The sequence below is a fragment of the Gobius niger genome (assembly GCF_951799975.1).
Source record: "Gobius niger genome assembly, chromosome: 6".
Lineage (NCBI taxonomy): Eukaryota > Metazoa > Chordata > Actinopteri > Gobiiformes > Gobiidae > Gobius > Gobius niger.
Window position 1 is genome coordinate 1,943,174 of NC_136857.1, and position 18,860 is coordinate 1,962,033.

The 18,860-nt window shown below is 38.9% G+C and overlaps 1 protein-coding gene across 1 annotated transcript in view; it reads right to left on the reverse strand.

Annotated features, from left to right (window-relative positions):
- Positions 1 to 652: 652 nt before the first annotated feature.
- ptpn22 (protein tyrosine phosphatase non-receptor type 22) overlaps positions 653 to 18,860 on the reverse strand; it is a 60,393-nt gene continuing 42,185 nt past the window's right edge. The window contains exons 12-26 of the mRNA XM_079558274.1: positions 16,488 to 16,677; positions 15,252 to 15,338; positions 15,100 to 15,168; positions 14,936 to 15,007; positions 12,247 to 12,377; positions 12,136 to 12,163; positions 11,258 to 11,353; positions 9,661 to 9,714; positions 9,234 to 9,559; positions 7,529 to 7,556; positions 4,547 to 4,630; positions 4,329 to 4,402; positions 2,233 to 2,263; positions 2,056 to 2,130; positions 653 to 788 (exon numbers count right to left, since the gene is read on the reverse strand). Of these exons, the coding sequence (XP_079414400.1) occupies positions 727 to 788; positions 2,056 to 2,130; positions 2,233 to 2,263; positions 4,329 to 4,402; positions 4,547 to 4,630; positions 7,529 to 7,556; positions 9,234 to 9,559; positions 9,661 to 9,714; positions 11,258 to 11,353; positions 12,136 to 12,163; positions 12,247 to 12,377; positions 14,936 to 15,007; positions 15,100 to 15,168; positions 15,252 to 15,338; positions 16,488 to 16,677 (1,407 nt within the window). The 3' untranslated portion in view covers positions 653 to 726. The remainder of the gene's footprint in view (positions 789 to 2,055; positions 2,131 to 2,232; positions 2,264 to 4,328; positions 4,403 to 4,546; positions 4,631 to 7,528; positions 7,557 to 9,233; positions 9,560 to 9,660; positions 9,715 to 11,257; positions 11,354 to 12,135; positions 12,164 to 12,246; positions 12,378 to 14,935; positions 15,008 to 15,099; positions 15,169 to 15,251; positions 15,339 to 16,487; positions 16,678 to 18,860) is intronic.

Here is an 18,860-nt window from a genome sequence, read left to right on the forward strand (position 1 = left end):
AAAAAATGACAAAAAAATTACAAAAATTTGACAGAAATTTGACAAAAAAAGAAATAAAAATGGACAAAAAAAGACACAAATTTAATTTAAAAATGTATTCAAAATTGACGAAAAAATGACAAAAATGTGACAAAAAATGGACGAAAAAATGACAAAAATGTGACAAAAAAATGACAATGAGTTGAATACCCAACAAAAAATTTTGGGAAAAAAATCTGATGACGTGAGGAAAAAGATCCCCTCGGTTCAGGCGGGAGTTAAGAGGTTAACCATTTCCCTGGCCCTAACCTTAATTTGTGTCATGATATCTCACCTTTTCACAGCAGAATGTCCCTCCGGAGCAGACGATCTAGCACTAACCCTTCTTCTTTGTGATTCCATTAGTGTGTATTGGGGCCTCCGACCCGGTGCAGAGTCGGACTTATACATATACACTTGTATTACCCCCAGAGGGACGACGGAAAGGATTTTTTTTTTTAAAGGTAAACAAGTTGCTTAGTTCTGCTTTAAGTAGCATCAATATGAACATTGCTTTTCCCTCCCAATATCATGAAGCCCCATTGTTCCCTCACCTTTTTTTTTTTTTTTTTTTTTTACAAATTCAATGACAAGTCGGCAACGAGACGTATCTCCCGTTGTGAGCAGCGTCCTCAAGTCATTTCCAGCATTTCACTCGTATAGAAGTCGAGAAACGTCTCCAGCTCAAGCGGATCTTCATTGGACGGATCAAACCCAAGTCTCTGGATAAGTCCTGGGACCTTTTGGTTTTGCGAATCGAGTCCCAAATCCTAGAAAGGTGAAAGATCCGGCATTAATTACAGTAGAAAGAATGTGAGATGAACTTCACTCATAGGGCTTTTCCACCAAGGTGTTGGTTCAGAGCTGGTTCTGGTGCCGGGTTGGTTCCAGACTGACTTGGTTTCCCACCTAAATGAGAGCTGTGCCTAATGTCATAGCAACGCTTTGGGAAGTCAACATCAAACATGGATAGTAACATCTCACTACAGCCACTTCTGGTTATAAAATACAGAAAAATAAGTTAATGTTTCAGTCACAGCAGCCGTTAACATTTTGATTTCTTCTTTCTAACTCTTGTTTTAGCTGAAGAGCAGTTTCCTCCACAGAGACTGTTTCTCCAGGAAGTTCTAAGCACAAACTAACTAACATTGATTGTTTGTTGGAGGAGAGAGCCACGCCCCCAGCCGCTGACATCACTTAGTCCTTTTCCACCAGGCTGGTGCCGGTGCTGGTTCTGGGCCAGTTCCAGTTTCAGAACCGGTTCTTTCGTTTTCCACTGAAAAAAACGCTGGCTCTTTGTTCCAAAATCTGGTGCCGGTTGGGAACCAATTAAAAGCTGGACCAAGAAATGAGCACCGGTGATGTCAGCGGCTGGGGGCGTGGCTCTCTCCTCCAACTAACAATCAATGTTAGTTAGTTTGTGCTTAGAACTTCCTGGAGAAGCCGAAACAGTCTCTGTGGAGGAAACTGTTGTTTTGCTTTATGCTCTTCAGCTAAAACAAGAGTTAGAAAGAAGAAATCAAAATGTTAACGGCTGCTGTGACTGAAACATAAACTTATTTTTCTGTATTTTATAACCAGAAGTGGCTGTAGTGAGATGTTACTAACCATTTTTGATGTTGACTTCCCAAAGCGTTGCTATGACAATAGGCACAGCTCTCATTTTGGTGGGAAACCAAGTCAGTCTGGAACCAACCCGGCACCAGAACCAGCCCAGAACCAGCACCTTGGTGGAAAAGCCCTAATGGTGCTCGTTTCTTGGTCCAGCTTTTAATTGGTTCCCGACCGGCACCAGATTTTGGAACCAAGAGCCAGCGTTTTTTCAGTGGAAAAACGAAAGAACCGGTTCAGAAACTGGAACTGGCCCAGAACCAGCACCGGCACCAGCCTGGTGGAAAAGGGCTTTCAGAGTCCCAAGAACTCTTTGTAAAGGCATTAATGCTTTGGACTATTTTTCAACAACTTCACATTTCTCCAAACTAGAAAGGCCCCGCTCTGGGAACCCCTGAATTAATCCAAAACTTTTTTTTTTTTTACCAAATTTGAAGATGGAAGACAGCGATTCGTACGAGGGAGGAGTGGAAGGTTGAGAACGAGGAGGCTCCGCTTTTGCTGAGGAAGAAAAACAACATTTTATACTTTTATACAACGATGTTCTCACGGTTTTCATTTTGTATCTCGCTCGGATTTCAGGATCGTGATTGAGATACTCACGTTTGTTTTTGCTTCGAAAGAACTTCAAACTCTAGAGGAAAGTTGCACAAAATAATGAATGTTAACTTAAATTAATGAGTCTATACATGGCAGTTACTATTTTACCTCTAACCTCTTAACCCCCGCCTGAACAGAGCACATTCTCCCCGGTTCGGATTTACCCAAATCTAAAAGCCTCCTGAAAAAAGCGTCACAATAGCTACAAAAGCAAGACCTTAAGGAGGAAGAAAGCACAGCAAAAAAAAGCAGCAAAAAGTGAAAAATCAGTTTTGTAGGTCTTAGCTTTCAAATGAGGCGTTACAGTCTGACCTATGATCTGTGAGCTCCAGTCGAGGAGCTTTTAGATTCGGGTAAAGCTGAGCTGGAGGAAATGCGCTCTGTTAAGGCAGAAGTTAAAAGGTTAACCTCGTAACTCCCGCCTGAACCGAGAGCATTTTCTCCAGTTCAGCTTTACCCAAACCTGTAGGCCAGTGTAACGCCTCATTTGAAAGCTAAGACCTACATAACTCATCTAAATGGATCTTTTTCCTCACGTCATCAGATTTTTTTCCCATCGTCTTTTTTGGGTTTTCAACTCAGATTTGTAACTGTTTTGTAATAATAATTTTTTTTTCACTTTTTGTCAATTTTTTGTGACATTTTTGGCACTTTTTCATCATTTTTTATAATTTCTTTTACATTTTTTTTTAAACATTTTTTGGTCAAATTTTTTTAAATTTTTGTGACATTTTTTGTCATTTTTTGGTCATTTTTTATAATGTTTTTTACATTTTTTGGGCAATTTTTTAAACATTTTTTGTGACATTTTTGGCACTTTTTCATCATTTTTTATAAAACTTTTTTACATTTTTTTTTTTACATTTTTTGGTCAATTTCTTTTACATTTTTTGTGACATTTTTGTGACATTTTTGGTCATTTTTTCGTCAAAGTTTTCTCACTTTTTTGTCACATCTTCATCATTTTTTTCGTCTCAGTTTTGTTGCTATTTTCACAGCTTTTTTCCAGAAGCTTTTAGATTTGAGTAAAGCTGAACTGGAGGAAATGCGCTCTGTTAAGGCAGAAGTTAAAAGATTAACCTCTTAACTCCCGCCTGAACAGAGAACATTTTCTCCAGTTCAGCTTTACCCGAATCCTGTGGGCCAGTGTGACGCCTCATTTGAAAGATAAGATCTACAAAACTCATCTAAATGGATCTTTCTCCTCACGTCATCAGATTTTTATTCCATCGTTTTTTTTGGGTTTACAACTTATTTTTGTGACTGTTTTGTAATTATTATTTTTTTCACTTTTTGTCACATTTTTGTCAATTTTTTGTGACATTTTTGGCACTTTTTCATCATTTTTTATAATTTCTTTTACATTTTTTTTTGTACATTTTTTGGTCAATTTTTTAAACATGTTTTGTGACTTTTTTGTAATTTTTTTGTCAATTTTTTTAAACATTTTTTGTGACATTTTTGTGACATTTTTGGCACTTTTTCATCATTTTTTAGACCTTTTTTTTTACATTTTTTCTTTTACATTTTTTGTCACATTTTTGTCACATTTTTTGTCAATTTTTCGTCAATGTTTTCTCACTTTTTTTGTCACATTTTTGTCATTTTTGTGTGACATTTTTTGTCAATTTTTTGTGACATTTTTGGCACTTTTTCATCATTTTTTATAATTTCTTTTACATTTTTTGGTCAATTTTTTTTACATTTTTTGTGACATTTTTGTGACATTTTTTGTCATTTTTCGTCACTTTTTATATTTTTTTTTTTACATTTTTTAAAAAAATTTGGGCATTTTTTTTACATTTTTTGTGACATTTTTGTCATTTTTTCATCAAAGTTTTCTCACTTTTTTGTCACATTTCCATCATTGTTTTCGTCTCAGTTCTGTCGCTATTTTCACACCTTTTTTCCAGAAGCTTTTGGATTGGGGTAAAGCCAAATTGGAGAAAATGTGCTCGGTTCAGGTGGGAGTTAAGGGGTTAATATCGCTAAAGCTGGTATAACTACAATAACTACGCCACATTTAAAACAAGCTCTACTAGAATTATATAAACTATATCAAACATAAGAAGTTGTTATATCTTTTTGCATGTACATACCTTTGACCGGGACAGGCCCTTGTCCGGTGCTTCACTGGTTACATTCAGGTTGTAGTTGTTTCCTTCAGCTGAAAGTTATGGGATAAATGGGAACCACAAGTTAGAAAAATAATGCTTCTCTTTGTCATTCAGAATTTGAACGTTTCATAATAATGGCATAAGTGCTGGACATTGTGATATTTGTGCTTTGAGAGATTTATTAATGGTTTGTAGCTCACCGTTTCCCTGAGCAGTGGTCCCAAAGGCCTCAGGAGGAGGAAGAGGAGGAAGAGGAGTCTGTGGCTGAGAGACAGTCAGGGACTCTACAGGAAACAAGCATCAACCACAGCCCAATGAGACACAATCGCTTTAAGAAATCATAAACAACAACAACATAATACTTTATATGGGCATTTCATAACGCAACTGTGCCATCTAGTGGTGCCAAAGGGTACGGCGTTAAATGTGCTGCATGTGGCACTGGCGTTCACACTTTGTAAAGGCTAAAACAAAAAACAAAAATACATTTCATGGCACCAGGTCTGTTATACAAAACTAAACCATGAAAGCATTTCATTTACAAAAATTGTGTTAACCATCATGTAGTCCTTCCCCAGATTTGTATTTTTTTTTTCAGTGTTTTTTCACTACTTAACCCCTTAACTCCCACCTGAACCGAGCACATTTTCTCCAGTTTGGCTTTACCCCAATCCAAAAGCTGAAGGTGTGAAAATAGCAACAAAACTGAGACGAAAACAATGATGGAAATGTGACAAAAAAGTGACGAAAAATGGATGAAAAAGAGGCAGAAATGTCAGAAAAATGTCAAAAGAAATTGAAAAAAAATGGACGAAAAAATGACAAAATGTGACAAAAATTTGACAAAAAAATTACAAAAATGGGACAAAAAAATACAAAATTGTGACAAAAATTTGACAAAAAAATGACAAAACAATGACAAAATGTGACAAAAAATGACAAAATTGTGACAAAAATTTGACCAAAAAAGGCAAAAAAAATGACAAAAAAATGACAAAAAAATGACAAAAAATAACCCCAAAAAAATGAAAAAAACAAAACAAAACAAAAAAAGACAAAAATGTGACAAAAGTGACAGAAAATGACAAAAAAAATGAAAAAATAGATGAAAAAATGTCACAAAAATGTCACAAGAAACTGACGAAAAACTGACGAAAAAAAGACAAAAATTTGACCAAAAAATGACGTAAAAATGACAAAAATGTGAAAAAAAAACAAACAAAAATGTGATAAAAAATTGATGAAAAAATGACAGAAATGTGACAAAAAAATTACATAAATTTGACCAAAAAAGTTACAAAATGAGTTGAATCCCCAACAAAAAAATGATGGAAAAAAAATGTGATGACGTGAGGAAAAAGATCCTCTCGGTTCAGGCGGGAGTTAAGAGGTTAAACAGATGTAACTATAGTTGTGTAAAACCTGATTTAACCAACTTTTCTGATCTGGCAGTTGATCAGATCTATTTCAGCGACACAAAGAATGAGATCAACATCCTGAATAACCAGGTTCTTCTCGGCCTAAAGGCCACTGTGACGCCTCATTTGTAAGATTTGTGTTGTCACGTTTTTGTCTTGTTTGTGTTTTCATCCTCGTCTACATCTCATTTTTGCAGCTATTTTGCCTCTTTTTTTTTTTTCCAAGAAGCTTTTAGATTTGGACAATCCCGAACTGGAGAAAATGTGTTCAGTGAAGGTAGGGCTAAAAGGTTAACCAGAAAATCCCACAGAGATGTCTTTTTTCCATGGAAGGGGAAGTTTAAGAATCTCTTTTTCAGGGGAATCCCGGCCCTAGAGGTCACACTGGATGGAAATAAATATGTTGACGTTGCAGAAGAAGCTTAATGAAGCAATTCAACAGCAAATACTAAAGCTGATGTTGGAGCGTGTAACCTTTTTGGTGACTTTTTTTTTTGGGTCAGGCAGTGTATTTCTCAAAATTGTCTCTTTGCCGGAGGACTGGTTTTGCCTCCTGGCCTTACTTTGCCTATAAATGAAATAAGTATTTGCTGAGGAGCTGTTCCAGTCATCCCTGGAGTAACATCTTCAGAGCAAAGAATACATGTCATTTAATTGACACTAAATAGGCTACGATACGACCTGCATATCACTGATACCTGAAAACCGCTGCTTTAAATACATATATTTTGTACAGGCTAAAACAAAAAAGAAAAATACATTTCATGGCACCAGGTCTGTAATACAAAACTAAACCACGAAAGCATTTCATTTACAAATATTAGCGTTAACCATCATATAGTCCTTCCCCAGATTTGTATTTTTTTATTCAGTGTTTTTTCACTACTTAACCCCTTAACTCCCACCTGAACCGAGCACATTTTCTCCAGTTTGGCTTTACCCCAATCCAAAAGCTTCTGGAAAAAAGCTGTGAAAATAGCGACAATACTGAGACGAAAACAATGATGGAAATGTGACAAAAAAGTGACAAGAAATGAATGAAAAAGAGGCAAAAATGTCAGAAAAATGTCAAGAGAAATTGAAAAAAAATGGACGAAAAAAAGAAAAAAAAGAAAATGTGACAAAATTTGACAAAAAAATGACAAAATTGTGACAAAAAATTGACCAAAAACATGACAAAAATGTGACAAAATAATGACAAAAAAATTACAAAAAAGTGACAAAAAGTTGACCAAAAACATGACAAAAATGTGACAAAATAATGACAAAATTTGACAAAAAAATGACAAAAAAATGACAAAAAAATGACAAAATTTGACAAAAAAAATGACAAAATTTGACAAAAAAATGACAAAATTGTGACAAAAAATTGACCAAAAACATGACAAAAATTGGACAAAATTTGACAAAAAAATGACAAAAATGTGAGCTGTAAGATTTGTGTTGTCACTTTTTTGTCTTGTTTGTGTTTTGTGTTTTTCATCCTCGTTTACGTCTCATTTTTGCAGCTATTTTGCTGCTTTAAATACATATATTTTGTATCGTTCAGGGCCACTGTTGTTTTGTTCTGAACCAGAAAAGATAAAAACTCTGATAGCAAATCTTTTTAGCTGTAACGTTTTAAAAACATTGACACATATACAGTTGGCATCGCCGCGTACTTTCAGTTTTAATATTAGGACCTGCAGAGTGACACACCTGCAGAATGTGGTCAATCTAATAACGCCCTTGTGGTTAAAACAAACATGTGTTGAAAGTCCTCACCTCTGGATGAACCTCTGACTCGAACGCTCTGCAGGGACAAACATCGCAAATATAATGTTAATAACATGGATGTGTATCAGATGGATGACAACGTTCTTTAATCCTGTGGAGTGGAGTGGAATATACAGCCAGATTAATATTACAGTAACAGTGATTCATTCAACATTTGTGGATTTTGTCTTTATTTGTAATATGGATGTGAAACCGCCATGTGATTGAGGAGTGGGATACTTTCATTATATAAGTGGGAACCAATATTTCTGTCTCGAATAGGGGTGTCAAACAAACGACTGATCCGGCCCACAAGATGATTTAATCCAGCCCCTGCAGAGCATAAATATGTAGTAGATTATGTAGAGCATAAATTCCAGAGTATGATAAGAGTAAAAAAGTAAGTCTCTCGCCCATTCCTGTGCGGAGTTATGAATTTTTAAATAATAACCAGAATGCTCATTCTAGCCACTAGGGGGCATTACATTAAAAAAAAGGAAATAATTCCACACGTGTCCAGCAGAGGGCACTGACATAATAAGAGCTCAGGATATGAACAACACATTACAGCCATGTGGTGGCTTCAATAAGAGCTTTACCACCACAGAGTGTGGAGTGAATGAATAATGACTCTGTAGCACTTTGAGGATCTTGTGACACAGACTTGTAAAGTGCAATACAAGTGTAAGCCGTTGTTATTAATGAAGCTACAGTCAAGTTGGGGCTTTGATGTTCTCTATTATGTGGCCCGCAACCCCACACGGCGGTGGGAGCTGCATTTGCCTGGTCTAGAAGTTTTGGATTAAATGTTATTCAGCGAAACATGCCATGTTTGTTTATTGGCAATGTCATGTTACCAGAATAAACAGCTGTGGAACAACTACCGCCAGCTCGATCATGGTATTTCTAAATAAAAATGGACTTCCTCACGCAGCTCATATTCGTTGGTGCGCCTGGATCTGCAGTTTATTTTGGTCATCTTAAAGGAACAGGCCACCGTTTTTACATACTGAGATATGTTCTTACCTTAGCTGTGACGAGTTCTTTAGGACCTGTCTGATCTTCCCCCGTGCCTTCAGTCACGTAAACACAGCGCAGACGGCGTTAGCATTTAGCCTCTCCCTCTCTCCTCTATAGCTCCAAAACAGGTCAAGATAGAAGCTACCAAGCTCTTCCACGTTTTCCCTATTTAAATATGGTTACGTGAAGTGTTCCACTACAAAGTATAATTACACAAAAGTTCCCCCTTTTATCCGCTTAGAAAATCCACATTGTTTAATTGTGTGTAATTATACTTTGTAGTGGAACACTTCACGTAACCATATTTAAATAGGGAAAACGTGGAAGAGCTTGGTAGCTTCTATCTTGACCTGTTTTGGAGCTATAGAGGAGAGAGGGAGAGGCTAAATGCTAACGCCGTCTGCGCTGTGTTTACGTGACTGAAGATCAGACAGGTCCTAAAGAACTCGTCAAGGCTAAGAACATATCTCAGTATGGAAAAACGGTGGCCTATTCCTTTAAATGTTGCACAGCAGAGCGTGGGTTGATGGTTGATGATCCCCTTTCATTTATCCAACCATGCTTAAAAATGTGTAAACTGACAAACCCTAAAGTTGCCAGCCCCCATTTCAACAACACAGGACTGAGCAAATGTTACAAAATCATCTGAAAGTGTTTTTTTTCCTCGTCTTTGACCCCGTGTGACTTCCTTCACCTTGCTCCGGTTCATGACCACATCGGAGAACCTCTTGGACTGCGTGGCCCCGTCCCACTCGGAGGACGTGCCGACCCTGTGCGTGGGCTGAGCCGTTTGTGAGGGCGGGGGGCCAGAGCCGACCCTGTGCGTGGGCGGAGCCGTTTGTGAGGGCGGGGGGCCAGAGCCGACCCTGTGCGTGGGCGGAGCCGTTTGTGAGGGCGGGGGGCCAGAGCCGACCCTGTGCGTGGGCGGAGCCGTTTGTGAGGGCGGGGGGCCAGAGCCGACCCTGTGCGTGGGCGGAGCCGTTTGTGAGGGCGGGGGGCCAGAGCCGCGTCTCCCGTGAACTGCCCCATGAGGTCATCGCACATAAAAACAAACACAAAAACACCCGTTGATAAGCATGTGCACTGTGGTCTCACTGTGTCTGTGTCTGATAAGAACTCACTGTTGTCCTGGGTGAGAGGCGGGGGGCCGGCTGGGAGTGGGTGCACTGGCTGCCCTGGTAGGACAGATTAACACCGGCTGGTTAGAAACAAGAGCAAGCTAGAAAATCCCACGCCTGATTTTTCTCCTTGTGGTGGAAAAAAGTTTCAATCAATATAAATGGTTTTGTAAGAGGAGTTGCTGTGAAAACTTTGACTGTGTGTATTTAGCAGAGGTTTAAACTGTGCTTAAAACCTTAAAGAAGAACTAAGTAACTTGTTTTACGTAGTCCCTTTGGGGGTAATACCATAGACTGTAAAAAATAATGGACGTCTTCTGCTCACTCCTCCCTGTTTACCATAATGACCACGGTCGAGGGGGAATTCATGGTGGATTTACAGACTCCGCCTCCCCCAGCTCTGACGAAGCATGTTCCTAAAAAGGTCATAAGGGCGGGATCTTCACTGTAATCTCGGCCCTTGCGTGTCTAGTGTTGAAAACATTGAAACCAGGCGTTAAAGTTGTTTTTAAGGTGTCTAAACTCCAATGCTTTTCAATGGGGGCCTAGTGGCGATATGGAGGTACTACAGCAATGGCGGCCCCATCATAAAGCAGAGCAGCCGGCGGCCATTGCGTAATACAAGTGTTAATGGGATGATTGGAGGGTCTTTCATCGCCCCCTGGTGTCTCTGTCCAGAAAACCACAATTGCAACTTTCCCTGCACCGGGTCAGAGGCGCAATACACACTAATAGAATCACGAAGAAGAAGCTAACAGGCTAACGGGCAAAGCTAACTGTGGGTTAGCGCCACTTTAGCAGAATTTACAGCCAAGTCTGAGTGAAAAAAAAAAATCTCCATTGTGTAACTGGATGTACAATATCCCTCTCTCCCTTTGTCTTTTCTGTCAGCGTAGTGTTTACTCTCACGGACAATTAATGAGTAAAAAAACGCAACATGCGACGACACCTGCAGTGCAGTGTAAATTTTGACAACATATTTTATTTTAGTTTTAGTATTTTGACTAAAATGTAATTTAATTTTAGTCTAGTTTTAGTCGACAAAAATTGCAAGTCAATTTAGTCGACTAAATTTAAGACTAATTTAGTCGACTTTACATTGATAATGTTCATTAAAGTCATATTTAATCAAGGTCCTCGACTTCATGTTTCTGCTCCACATGAACAAAGCTCAGAGCTGATCCTTTGGCAGAGAATTTACATGATCTGAGGCTCTTTCAGACGCTCAATAGAAGTTTGGATGATTTTAGTCTCTCCTTTTCATTTTTATTTAGTCTGATTTTAGTCGATCTGGACATTTTAGTCACAGTTTTAGTCTCATGAGAAACTTTTAATTTAGTTTTAGTCCAATTTTAGTCGTCAAAAATATCACTTTGACTAAAATTAACACTGCTGCAGTGGCGCTTGTGGCCTCTAGGGGCATGAGCTCTGTCGTAGTTGTTGAGATTAGAATTGTGTAAACTTGAAATAAAAAGAACCATCTCTGGTGATGTGTGCCGATTCAGCAAGAAGGCGGAGGGCCACCAAAACATGTCCTCAGGGCCACAAATGAGCAGGCTCCTTTTTTTTTATAGTTTGTAAAGAAAATAAAGCAGTTTACCAGGAGGAGGAGGAGGAGGAGGAGGAGGAGGAGGAGGCAGCTCCGGTCTTCGAGGCGATGTCGGTTTGGAATCGGTTTTTGACGTTTTCTTTGATTCTGAGGAAGAAAAAAATGTCAATATTACACTTCTCTATTAATAGTTAAATGCTCAGTTATGATCACAAGTGCAAATAGAGTGAAGCAGCGATTTTAATGAAGGAATGAAAAAGTTATTTTTAGTAGAACGTTTAAGCTGATGGCAGGAAGTGACATAGATAAAGGTCATATAAGTCATTTCACATTGACTCAACATGGTCGTTTAAAATGGTTGTCCTTTATCTATGTCACTTCCTGTCAGTGTCCAATAAGGAAGTGAAACTATAAACCACAAAAATGGCCAAACTAAAGAAAGCTGGGCACAATCTTTAGCAACATTTTAAATATAATCATGTTTTTGCAAAAGAAATTGTCTATTGTGTCATATGCACTTTAAATTATGCCCCACATTTTTATTTATGTTTATAACCTTAATGCCAGCTCTGTCTCACAATAAAATGTTAGCTGTTTGGTCAGAATTGTGAAGAATTATTAAACTTCTGGTGATGTGCGACGATTCAACAACAAACCCAAGGGCCTCTAAAAATGGGTCTAAAATCTGCTTTGTAGCATAAATACATGTAATGGTTTTAACCACTAGTTGGAGTTATGTTTTTGCTTTTTATTTACTGCATTTATTTGTGTAAATTCATGAACAATCAGTGCAGTTGAAAATGTGCCAGATTGATCAAATATCTGATTTCCATCTGGAGTCCCGTGGGCTTGTTAGGGTTTATAAATGTTGACTTTGCGCAGGTATTTCCACTCCTGTTTCCTCACTTGCACAGTACTTGACGTCTTACCTGAAAAAGTCATTTTCGCCCTGAGACTCTGTAAACAAAACACACAGCGTGATATTAGCCACACCACAAAACAGGACAATCTCGAGGCTGGAGATGGAGAAAAGTTCTTACCTTACTCCTCGTCCAAGGCTTTGTTTCATAGTGATGTACGCCCACGTCAGAGCTGCCCGACCATTCTGAAGATATGCCCAATATCTCCAGGTTTACTGGTGCTGTGGGCTGTGGCTTCTCCTCTGCTGGAGCTAGTTAGCATAAAAACAGTAATGATCAATCAGGAATGTAAAGGGCTATTGGTGCATCCCTTAACAACACTAAACGTGCAACAAAAATACAATGAAATATCCAAATACATTAAAATGTTTTAAGCCTATTATTAACTTTTGCTGTTGTGGCGGCCATTTTGACGACCGAAGTAGAATAATACAGCACAGGATGAAAATAAAAGACAACTGATTGACTGTGGCATTTTTATGTCGTCATAATCATTGCTCACACTTTTGTGGTTCTGGAATGTTAGGGGTTGGCAACCTTGTTTTTATGTTAATATAAGATGTTGGCAACATATTTCATGAATATGCCAATCACGTATTGCCTTCGTTTGTTTTTTATTGAAGAAATAAGAAGAGAATGTTTACCTAAAAGTCGCACCTTAAGTCATGCACTATCTGTCAGATAAAATGAAATATCTGCAATATTAAACAAGATTTATTCATGAAATTTGCACTGTATGTGTAGTTTGACATTATCTCCATTCACAGGAAATCTTAGATTCATAGGTTTAAAAATAAACAAATTATGTCAGTTTTTTCATAGTGGAAACAAGATGGCTGCCTTAACTGAACTGGCTGATAGTCAGTTCAATTGTTGTATCTTCAAAACAATACCAGATTTTCTGAAATAATTTACACAGTATATACACTATATCAACCTCATGAAGTGTGCAACATTCCATCTTCATCGGTTAATGCATAAATAAATCACTTAAAATTTAATCAGTGAATGTTAACTGAAATGGCTCATTTCCATCCATGTACTGTTGTCACATAAAATGAAATATTTTCAACATGAAATTAGATTTTCTCATGAAATTTACACTGTATGTGTAGTTTGACATGATATGACGTCACAGGAAATTTTTGCTTTATAGGTTTAAAAATAAACTAATTATGTCAGTTTTTTCATAGTGGAAACAAGATGGCCGCTGTAACTGAACTGATACTCAGTTCAATTGTTGTATCTTCATAATTATGCCAGATTTTCTGAATAATTTACACTGTATATAGACTATATCAACCTCATGCAGTATACAACATTTCCTCTTCATCGGTTAATGCATAAATAAATTACTTGAAATTTAATGGGTGAATGTTAACCAAAAGGGCTCATTTTCATCATGTACTGTTGTCACAAAAAATTAAATATCTTCAATATAAAATTAGATTTTCTCATGAAACTGGCACAGTGTGTGTGGTTTGATGTGATACTATCAACTCTCAGGAAATTTCGGCCTTACAGGTTTGAAAATCAACAAAATATGTGAGTTTCATTAGATGATACTTTGATAATAATTGAACTGACTATCAGCCCGTTTAAACATTCTCTTCTTATTTCTTCAATAAAAAACAAACGAAGGCGACACGCGATTGGCATATTCATGAAATATGTTCCCAACATCTTATATTAACAGAAAAACAAGGTCGCCAAGCCCTACCATTCCGGAACCACAAAAGTGTTAACGGAGCCCTTTTTCAGATTTTTGTTACTAGACTAAGAGCTGAGCTGTTACTGTAGTATTTCCTCAGTGTTCATAGATGTGAGCCACACATGTGTTTATCGTGTTAAAGCTCTATGCTAACCGGTAGCATGCTAACGTCTTGAGCAGCTTAAACACTGACTCAGACTGAGACTCTGTTAACATGGCAAACTGGTTTTCTGATTCCTCTTTGATGTGTTAATTTAGTCTGAGGAGTGAAGCAGGTCTTTAGTAAATCCTGCTGTAGCTCGACAGACTCGACAGACAGTTTATATTTTTATATCACATAAACGTGTGTCTCTGCGTTTGTGTTTTAACTGTTTTCTTCTTGAGCAATGATTACGAGTACATGAAAATGCCACTGTCAATCAGTTTCATTTTCATCCTGAGTAGGGGATGTTGTTACATGTTGTAGTACTGCATAATTCTACCTCGGTATTCAAAATGGCGGCCGGAACTGTGCGTGATGTCATTGGAAAGGCATGTATAGATACAGACGGCCTGTCGTCATAGAAGGGGGCGTGGCCTCGCCAAGGGGGAAAATAGAATCATTTGGGAAACTCAATTTTCCCTCTTTTTAGCCATTTTCTGGTGGAATATGAACTTATTTATCACATAAATAAAGTCAAGTGTAAATCAGGCCCATTTGGATATTTTCTCACAGCAGATTGTTCAGTAGAAGTGAAAAAACGGCAGTTGTAGAAAGCGCTAGCTAACCGTTAGCATTAGCCCGATGCTAACATGTAGCATCATGTTAGCATTCTCCGTTATTCATGTATTTATGGGCTGTTGAAGCACTTTGCTCCTCCCCACGTCTTTGTATCTTTACTTAGTAGAAACTATATTCATAATTCAGCATTTGTTAAAGTAGTTTTTGAATAATTAGAGAAAGTTTAGATTTCTTCAAAATTGTTTTCCCCCTTAACTGTTTTCAAACATGACCATATATGGGCGATTCCAGAGATGCCGTCTGTATCTATACCGAAAACAATGATCACATGAATGTTTTAATTTGCGAAGTTACAAGCGTAAGTATGGATTGTTTACCTGGATCTGCCGCCAGCTCAAAGGATTCAGGGGTCCTCTCTGGAAGTGGAGGCACTGGTGACGAAGAGCTGCCTAAAACAGTCCAGATTTAGCGCATTTAAACCGTTTTTATCAAACTTCTCTTTTCTGTTTCAAAACGTGACACAAATATACATCACGCTCACCTCTCAGCTCCCTGAGGGCCGCGGCGGCAGCGTTAGGAGGGATGACGACGGCTAACTTCACACAAGACTCTGAAACACAAAGGCTGTGGTTGAAAAGTTGCTCCAAGAAACAAAAAAAATCTGTCTCATTTGAACCTTGTGGTCGATTGTACCTGTGTTTTCGGGTGTTTCGAAAGACTCAGGAGTTCTTTCAGGCAGTGGAGGAGGGATCTCGTCGTCGGAGTGAACGTCTAATGTACCTGATTGTAACAAATGAGTGAATTGTTTGACACAAAATGGGCTGATGATTTGCTTCACCTCCAGGGGCGGACTGGCCATGTGTCCATTCTGGAAGAGCACAGAAGGGCCACCGGGCGAAACCGAGCTTTACCCAAATCTAAAAGCTTAACCTCTTAACTCCCGCCTGAACCGAGAGGATCTTTTTCCTCACGTCATCACATTTTTTCCCCATATTTTTTTGTTGGGTATTCAACTCATTTTTGTAACTCATTTCTGTAACTTTTTTGGTCAAATTTATGTAATTTTTTTGTCACATTTTTGTCATTTTTACGTCATTTTTTTGTCTCATTTTTGTAACTTTTTTGGTCAAATTTATGTAATTTTTTTGTCACATTTTTGTCATTTTTTCATCAATTTTTTATCACATTTTTGTCACATTTTTGTATTTTTTTTGTCACATTTTTGTCATTTTTACATCATTTTTTTGTAAAATTTTTGTCTTTTTTTTGGCAATTTTTCGTCAATTTCTTGTGACATTTTTGTGACATTTTTGCCATTTTTTCATCAATTTTTCGTCACTTTTTCGTCAATGTTTTCTCACTTTTTTGTCACATTTCCATCATTTTTTTTGTCTCAGTTTTGTCGCTATTTTCACACCTTTTTTTCCAGAAGCTTTTGGATTGGGGTAAAGCCAAACTGGAGAAAATGTGCTCGGTTCAGGCGGGAGTTAAGGGGTGAAAAGAAAAGCATCCAAAAACAAAAATGTGCTGGAAAAGCAACAAAAAAGTGACAAAAACGCAACAAAATGTGACGAAAACGTGACGACAAAGCAATGAAAAAATGACGAAAAACAAGAGACAAAAACGCAACAAAAAAGTAATGAAAAAGCAACAAAAACATGACAAAAATGCAGCGACAACGTGACAAAAAGTTCCCATCACTTTTCTAGATTTTAGCTTTCCAATGAGGCGTTACAGTGTTGCTCTCCAGTCAAGAAGCTTTTAGATTTGGGTAAAGCCGAACTGGAGAAAATGCTCTGGGCGGGGGGTCAGAGGTTAACATATGTATTTGTGGAAGTGACGCATTTACGCTAATTTGGGCCAGGCTGACCAGAGTCCAGGGCTGGTTTTCAGTCCCAGTCCGGCCCTGTTCACCTCTGACTTGTTCACCTGGGTTGTGGAAGGTGAAAGCCTCCAGCGGCTGGTCGTTGAGGCTCAGTGAGGGAGTCCCGCAGTCCGACCACGGGCTCGGAGATGCTTTCTCCGTCAGGGTGTCGAAGTACGGATCCTCCACCATGAGACAGACGGCTTCACCGGGGGACGGGGGGACGCCGGCACCGCCCCCCGTCTTCTCCTCCGTCTCCCCCTCCGGTTCGGGGTCAGTCTGGGGGGTCAGTTCATGAGGGGAAGTGCTCTTTGGGACCTCGGTGAAAAAGGACGTCACCTGAAAGTAGGAATTTAAAAATGTCGGTGCAATCCCGTGGCGTTAGAATTCAATCTTACGCAAATCTAAACAAAACAACTGGACTTCCATAATGTCACTAATGACTTCGGTAAATTCAGTAATAGGTGTTATTACGCTTTACAATGTAGTTCCCCTTTTAATCTGCGTAGAAGATCGATATGTTTAGTTTTGTGTAACTGTCCTTGGATCATGTAGCTACTCACATAACCGTATTTAAATAGGGAAAACGTGGAAGAGCTTGGCCAGTTCTAGCTTCACCCCAGAGAGGAGAGGAGGAGAGGCTAAATGCTAACAACATGTTTGGTGTTTTTGCGTGACTGAGCGCACGCGTAAAGACCAGACAGGTTCACATCAACTCGTCTAAGCTCAGGTAAGAACATATCTCAGTATGTAAAAACGGTGGCCTGTTCCTTTAAAGTCTGTCAATTTGAGCTTAAAAATCACTCCTGTTCCCATTCATTTCTCCCATAGACTTTGCCAAAAACAACAACAAAAAACCTTTAAGGAGTTTAAAGCAACACTAAGTAACATGTTTACCTTAATAAATCCTTTTCCTAGTCCCTCTAGGGTAATACAAGTGATAATAGGACGATTGGGGGGTCTTTCATCTCCCCCTATTGTCTCCGGCCAGAAAACCAGGCTTGCAATTCCGGGTCGGCGCCACCAATACACACTAATGGGATCACGAAGAAGAAGCTAACAGGCTAACAGGCAGCTAACTGTGGGCTATCACCACTTTAGCAGTATTTAGAGCCACATTTAAGCAGAAAAAAATGTATTTTCTGCTTTTACTTTTTGGTTTATAATACATATTCTGTTAATAATGGTATGTTTATCGTCATGCTTCACCATATCGCTGATTGTTTTTACTGAAAAGGTTGTGAGGCTGGCAGGTTAGTTGCGCTCCTCTACCATCGTCACACACCTACCTGCAGGTCTTCTGAGTGTAGCCACTGCTGGTGGTTCTCTGTCCCGATTGTCCATGAATTTTCAGACGGTGCCGACTGGTTTGTTTCCAGCTCGTGCTGTCGTCGTCCATCCAGCCCGTTCCACTCTCCATCCAAGTCATGACCCGGGCTCTCCAACACACCCGGGACCGTGGGGAGCAGCACCGACTCATCTGTGCCAAACTAAAGATCCAGAAGAGTGAATAATGCGTTTATATCAAGAAAAAACATCTCACTACACTTAAAGGTCCTATATCCTGCAAAATCGACTTTTTGGAGCTTTAAGCCATGTTGTTATGCTATTTCCTTATCAAAAACACCCCCAGAGTGGTTTGTGGCTTCATTCACGCAGCTCTCAGTAATCCTCCTGAATCCTGCTCTCTGAGGCTCCGCCCTCTCCTGGTGAACGACTGAGTGTTCAGTTGTGTCGTCACAGCGGAACGGAAGTGCTCGACGTCTGTAATGTAATGTCTTACAGCCTGATTTTAATTTGTAAAACAGCGTTTTCATTATTTCTGTCATAAGAAAGAAACAAAGAGAAAAAAAAAGTGAAGGAAAAAAAAAGAAATAAAAAGGCTGTGCCCGAGGTGCTTCCAGGTCAGCTGTGGCCAAAACAAACACAAACCCTGAGCGTCTGAACAGATCAGTCATGTTTGTGCTGCAGCTGAAGATGGAGCTCGTTATAACTGGACACACCTGTTCTTTATTCTTAACTAACGATAATGTCACGGAGAAAAAGAAGCGCGTTTGGCTACGAGGACGGGAGTTTATTCAACCTTTTTCAAGAAGAGGCCACTTGAAGTTGTTTTTTCTCCGGGATTCGGCGACTTTCACCAAAATATTGTTTTTCTGTGACTGTCACTGATGGATGTTTGGTGAACCTTCACCAGAATCAAAGTGGTTTAACTTTTATAACCAACGCAAGTCCCATAATGTAAACAGCGATGGAGCAGAGGGTGAGTCAATCCAAACGCGGGTTAGCTTGTGTGTTAGCATATTAGCATGTGTGTTAGCATATTAGCATGTGTGTTAGCATATTAGCTTGTGTGTTAGCCATTTATGAAGCTGTGTTGCAGATGTCAACTCCGTATAACTGCATCGTGAAGTAACTTCACTTATTGCTGTTTATTT